Source organism: Arachis ipaensis, chromosome B03 (genome assembly GCF_000816755.2).
Source record: "Arachis ipaensis cultivar K30076 chromosome B03, Araip1.1, whole genome shotgun sequence".
Taxonomy (NCBI): domain Eukaryota; kingdom Viridiplantae; phylum Streptophyta; class Magnoliopsida; order Fabales; family Fabaceae; genus Arachis; species Arachis ipaensis.
The window spans coordinates 92,161,823-92,168,171 of record NC_029787.2 but is presented as its reverse complement, the minus strand read 5'-3'; the positions used below and the strand labels follow the sequence as shown (position 1 = coordinate 92,168,171).

General features: G+C 31.1%; 1 protein-coding gene across 1 annotated transcript; it reads right to left on the bottom strand.

Moving 5' to 3' along the window:
• Positions 4,655-5,538, bottom strand: LOC107634542. Its single transcript, XM_016337988.2, has 3 exons — positions 5,420-5,538; positions 5,168-5,228; positions 4,655-4,816 (listed from the first exon to the last, which is right to left on the bottom strand). The coding sequence occupies exons 1-3, from the start codon at positions 5,511-5,513 to the stop codon at positions 4,792-4,794; spliced, it is 180 nt and encodes a 59-aa protein (XP_016193474.2). The 5' UTR covers positions 5,514-5,538; the 3' UTR covers positions 4,655-4,791.

Genomic DNA, 6,349 nt, shown 5'->3' with positions numbered 1-6,349 from the left:
CTAAAGAATCATAACCCTATCTTAAGCAGGTAATCTGATATATATGCATGTGTAATGACAAGATTTGATTATACAAACAATGTTTTTTCCCTTTTCATTTTATCAAAATTAATGTTTGTGTTTTTGGTATTCTTCTTATTGGATTTTTTTGGAGAAGAACAGAATTAGAAAATAATATTATTATTGAGTTATATTTACTTGATATAAGAACTAAACTATATATAAAGATATTATCAATTAATTTCATTAAATATTCATCTACTAACTACTAATTACTACTAATTTCTAACTACTCATTATGACTATAATAATAAGAAGTACAACTTATTTAATTTTGCTTGAACTTGTATATCATTTTGAGTGTTTTGGACCATAGGATTTGGTAAGTTTAATATGCCCCACAAGTCTTAGCTAAAGGATATTGTTTGTGCAAAAAGTTAAGTCTCTTTTCAAAATATGACCTAAGAGAAAATGTCAAATGTTTGATGGAGTAATGTTAGTGATTTGGGTAGAATTGATAGAGTGTGTTGGTAATGAATGATGAGTAGCAAAGGTGTGTTCAAACATGTACAAGTCTTCTCTTAATCTATTCAAATCAATCATTTTTAAGCTGTGATAGTTCTCAGTGGTTAAGAGAAGGGGGTTGAATCTTAACTTCTTTTCTTTTAGAAATACTTTTTGTTTTTTCAAAAAAACTTAGGACATATTTTTATTTTTGTCTCGTGATGAGTTGAGAGACATTTTATTTTTGTCTCCTGAGTAACAAAGCCAGAATCAAAATAGAGAAGAAAAAGTAACACTCATATGTATCCTGATTCAGCTACTTAGTGCAATGTAGCCTACATCCAGTTTCTATCACAAACATAATGGAATTTCACTATCTCTTTCTGAAGATTACAAACACCAATGCTTTCCTATGATCTACCTAATCCTATCTGGGATAAATCCATATTCTAACCCAATCTGAATTTGACTAGGACTCATCCTAGCTTTCAACAGCAAAGTGCTAACCCAACTTATAAGAAAATCCCCATAGGATCATGATACAAAACAGAAAGATATACAAAGAACCTCTGAAACATCTTATGACTTTTTCTCACAGATTAACTCTCTGTCTTTTACCTCTCATTGGCTTTTTCTTACAAACCTCATTATATTTGCCTTTTTCAATGAGACTCATACAGACTAAACTGAGAAAAAAAAATACTAAATGAACAATATGAAGGAGAAGAACTCAATCAGTTTAGGTAGCTATGAGAAATGAATTCTGTGCTTTTCACTTACTCTTCTTTTCTTCAACCCTTAACTGTTTACCCTTATTATAGAAGAGTGAAGCTTTCAAGGCCGAATCAAGTTCAACCCTAACACTGTTTTCTTCTCCATCATCAGAGTTTTGTAGCGGCTTCATCAGAGAAGAGAGAGAAAACTGAATCTGTTGCATGCAACTTATTCATTCTCTCTCATCTTTTTTCTTCAAACTTCTTCAATCTTCGCTGTAGAGCCTTGCTTTGGCTCCAAATTTTTATTTTGAGCGTTGATGAGCTTCTAACCATGGTTGACTTCATCTTTTCCATGGTTGCTTCTTCTGTGCTTGAGGCTTTGTAATTTTCTTGGTTCCTTGGTGTAGCACAAATGAGGGAAGATGCTTTTTGTTACGCTCTGACAGAATGTAACTCAATACTTGATTGTAGCCTTTTCTTCTTGCTTTGTTTTGGCAACAAGATTTTGTCCTTCAATGCTCCATAGCCTCTGCACTTTCCTTTTTTTTCTTTCTTTCTTGCTGAATGAGTGACGTAACCGAAGTGAAAAGGGAGGAGAGAGAAGAGAGGATTTTTGGCTTTCGGTGAAAGTTTCAATGAAATTAATTGAAATGAATTTGGGTTCAAGTAACCAAAAGTGAAAGTAGATAACTGTATAAGGTTTGTGGTCTTTTTGGCTCATTTTCTTGTTTCCTCATATTTGGTTTATGATTGGGCTTGGCTTTATTGTTCTTTGGGACATGGAAGATTAAATAATTTTTTGCACACCAAATCAAGCTCATTAAATAAATAATTGTTAAATAATATTTGTTTATCACTTGGATTAGTTTATATTTAACTCTTCTGAGCCCATATTCTATTTTTCAACTACTCAGCCCATATTCTATTTTTGTGTGTATTTCAGTACTCAGTACCCATTTAACTCTTCTGACACGGATTAGGGTCTTAGTATCTGATATGTGTTCAATTTTTGGAACCCCTCAGTAACCGAGATGTGACCGGTTGTGTATTAATGTAATTACGCTATACTTTATATTTTTTCGTAAATTTTATATTTATTTAATTTAAATAAGAGTAAAATGATAATTAGATCATGTTGACCTTAGACTAATTTGTCCTTGAAGAAAAAAGTACCAATTAGTTCCTTCAAAATAGCAAACAGTGAACATGTATGTTATTCTATCAATAATAGTGCGAAACGAAACTGAATTGTCCATGTATTTCATTATCTACAGTGATGCATGTCTCGTTAGATGTAGTTTTGGACATTGAATCATTTATTATCTTTTGAATTTTTATATATCCTTTATCAACGACTCTCTATATATCAAAAATTCTATCAAAATAAATGAAATTTTCTCCAAAAATTATTATTTACATTACTATCTTTCATAGATAATCATGTCAGAGTAATTAACAGTATATATAAATATAACCGTTAGGTTTTAGTTGATGAATTGATAGAAAGACATCATGTGTCTATTGTTTACTATCCTAAAAAATTAAATTAGTACTTTTTTTAAAGATTAATTTATCTGAAATTGAAATCTTCCTACACCTAATTGTTAGTTTACTGTTTAAATAAAAAGAGTGAATACCCCATCCGGCCCCTAAACCTCTTGGTATAAATATTTAAAAGAAAAAAAAGGCAGTAGCCTAGTAGGAATAGATTGGAACATTGGTGTTCGTATCTGGAGAGAGAAAGTGTGTTTGCGTGGCTGTTTTGTTAGAATAGGGAGTGGGGTTGAGACTAGCGCCTCTATTTCCATTCCAATGGATCTTGATAGCAACGCTCCCAATTCTGGAATCAAGAAACGCAAGCAGGAGTGTAGGACGAAGAGGGTCCTTTTCTCTTTTTTCCAATTTGCTCCCTCAAAACAAAATAATAATAATAAATAAATAAATAAAATAAGAAAATAAGAAAAAAATATTTTCATTTTTTCTTAAAAAGTTTTACCTTGTAGGTTTCATTTCTTTCACTCTGCTATCATATTAACCATTCATTTTTCACCTGTTTGAGCCTATTTACTCATAAAATATTATCAATAAAAGTTCTCTTGAATAACCAAAAAAAAATAATAACACAAGATTTAAGTTTAATTATTTTAAGTTGAAGTACAACATAAAAAATTAAAAACAAGATATCATAAAATTCATAAAACAACACACTAAAATTCATATTACATTAGGGTTTACTTTCTTAAACTATGCTATTTATATGAGACGTGTGGATATGCAGATTTGCAGATCGAATCCGCGGATATCACTTTTAAATCCGCAATCCGATCCTACCATAGTGCGGATCGGATAATATCTGCAAAATTCGGATCAGATACGGATAATTATCGCAGATATGTGGATATTATCCGATCTATGTGCAGCCCTACCTTTTTGTTTTTTAACTCGCTTTTGTGATAGAAGTTTTCAAATAAATCATGTCATAACAAACTTAGTTTAAATAGGAATCAAGTTCCTTGTTTACCAATTACAAGACAAATGCACTCTTCAATTGAGTTTTTTCTGAGTTAAATCATATATTTAGAAGAAAAATTATTAAAAGTCATAATTTATTCTCCTGATTATTCTTTTAACTTTTAAATAATTTTTAAAAAAAATTATCTTTTTAAATTTTTATTTATTTAAACATCAAGAGAATAATTTAAAGGATAAATTAAAACTCTTAGTTATTGCTCTTTTTAGAATGCTTAATTAAATAAAAAAATCTTGCTATACGTTAAAAGCATTTGGAACCAAATCCGAAGTGATTTTACCAATTAAAATCTTCTCTTATTTAATAAACACCCAAAATGCAAGCTTCAATTTTCAAATCAAATAGTTTTTTTTTTTTTGTATGCATGTTTAAAATTTAAAAAGGTAAACCTTGCTGCACAAGTAGTTCCCAACCTGACAAAATTGCCCCAAAGAGGAGAATGTATATGCTTTCATGGCTTTGATATTTTCTTTTTTATAATAATAATTGAAAAAACAACAACAACTAATTAAATAAACTAAATAACGAACTTGGTTTGGTCAGCTTGATGATACACTTATGTATGCAGTAATTTATTTGTTAGGGACAACAAAAAAGCAAACTAAATTCTGTAGACTTCCTTTTGATTTTCTCTTTAAGCTGTCTTCAATTTAGAAAGAAAATCTTATGAGATCAAAACAAATTTCGTTAGCTTCAGTCGCTTGATACATTTTAAATATGGGTCTTTAATGAAACCTTCTATGGCTTTAAAGAGGATCTCACATTTTGAATTTTCAATAGTACAAACACAATAGTAAAAATTCTCAAAAAAAAAAAAATTGTTACAACGTAGTAATGCAATTATCATCCAACATAATACAATTTAACAAGCAAGCAAATGTCAAAAATATAAAATTAACGATGGTGCACAACAAGCATGAGATGCGCAATTTCTGTTGGCAGCTTGAAGAAACTCCAAAGTCAGTTCATATCAAACTGCTATAGGATATTTTCCTAGTCAGCTACACCAAATGCAACTAATATGAATTCTCAAGTCATCATCTACATATACTGCTTGAAGACATACCTGCCATTAAAATGTAACTACACAATTTGGTCAAACTGGTGGAGCAGGAGCAATCTTTCTAGTACTGAAGAAAGTAGCAAAAGGCTGCTAGCATTGTTACCAAAAACAATTTATGTATAGCTTCAGCAATAAAATCATTTTGAAGAGCATTTTTTAAATGTAATTTTATATTAAAGGGCTTCTGGGGTTGCTTTACAAAGAATCCACATTTACTTGCGAATCTGGCGAAAGGCATATGTGAAAAATGGATACTAACTTGCTAAATTTTTAATAAAAGGCTATCTCGCAAGGCTAGGTAAATTTACAATAATTAAAATATATATTAGAAGAGAGAAAATGGATTGCACTCACCTCCTGAAAAACTCAGTAACATATCGTATCACGAACCACATTAATACAATCAGCAAAATATCTGGAAAAGTTTAGGAACATATACAAGCAGTACCACAACAGACAAGATTGCACATGAATTCAAGGCACTCAACTTTGCGCTGTTTGTCGAATATTGTTCTGAAATAACTTTTGGAAAGAAAAAAAAAGAAAAAGAAAAAGAAAATGTAAATAAGGTAAAAGCCATGTAAAAGAGACTGCAATAGAGGATACTGAAAGTACAGCGTTCCCACCAATCCAACATATAAAGCCCAAAAGTAACATTGTAGAGGAAGATCTTGCGCTGAATCCAATTCATTTCACCCATGGCTGCAAAAAAAATAACAGTAATTTTGTTCAGAATCAGGTACTCAACAGCAATAAAACTTATTTTAAAATACTTTTCAGTATATATCATGCTCAACAGAGCAAAGAAGTGCCTCACTGAGTCCAACTTAGTATGCCCAACAAGGTTTTCAGGGGCGAGCTCCTACACAACCATGAGAAAGAGTTGCAAGAACGTAAAAATGTAGCTAAGAACGGAAGTTCCTACTAGAATGTACAATATTTTATTATACAAATACATACATGCGCAAATTAGTGACAATTAACACAATTATACTTGTATTGACAATGGATAATGTCATCATTCACAAATTAGATGAGTTTGGTTGCGTGATTTTAATAAATAGATGGCATGCAATCATCAAACGAGCAAACAAATCAATCCAGATCGACAACCAATGGGTACGGGTAGCAGTGGACCAGATCGGGCAACATGAAATTTGCAAGTAAAATATTAGAGCTTTCATGAATGTATATGTTAAGACAGCAAAATATTCAAATCAAAGAAGAAATAAGAGAGCATATGAATCAAGACGGAGGCAATTGAGAGAGAGACAAGACAACGTACGAAGACAAACTATGTATCAAGTAATGAAACCTGGGGGCTACCAACATCACTTTTCACTTAGCCATATCAAAATTATAAAAATATCCATGTCTTGGGGCTACTAACATCACTTTTCACTTAGCCATATCAAAATTACAAAAATAACCATGTCTTAATTTTCTTATTACTAACGAATCTGTCTTCGTAAATCATGTTGAATTGTTGATCTCTTCAATTCAATTCAATAAACTCCGAACGTCACGTTTCTAAGC

Bases quoted from the DNA above. Each gene is read 5' to 3' on its own strand.
- LOC107634542 (XM_016337988.2), bottom strand. From the start codon at position 5,513: ATGGGTGAAATGAATTGGATTCAGCGCAAGATCTTCCTCTACAATGTT. The intron at 5,229-5,419 runs GTATCCTCTATT...AAACTTTTCCAG, and splicing joins GTGGGAACGCTGTACTTTCA to ATATTTTGCTGATTGTATTA. The intron at 4,817-5,167 runs GTGAGTGCAATC...TTTTAATGGCAG, and splicing joins GTTACTGAGTTTTTCAGGAG to GTATGTCTTCAAGCAGTATA.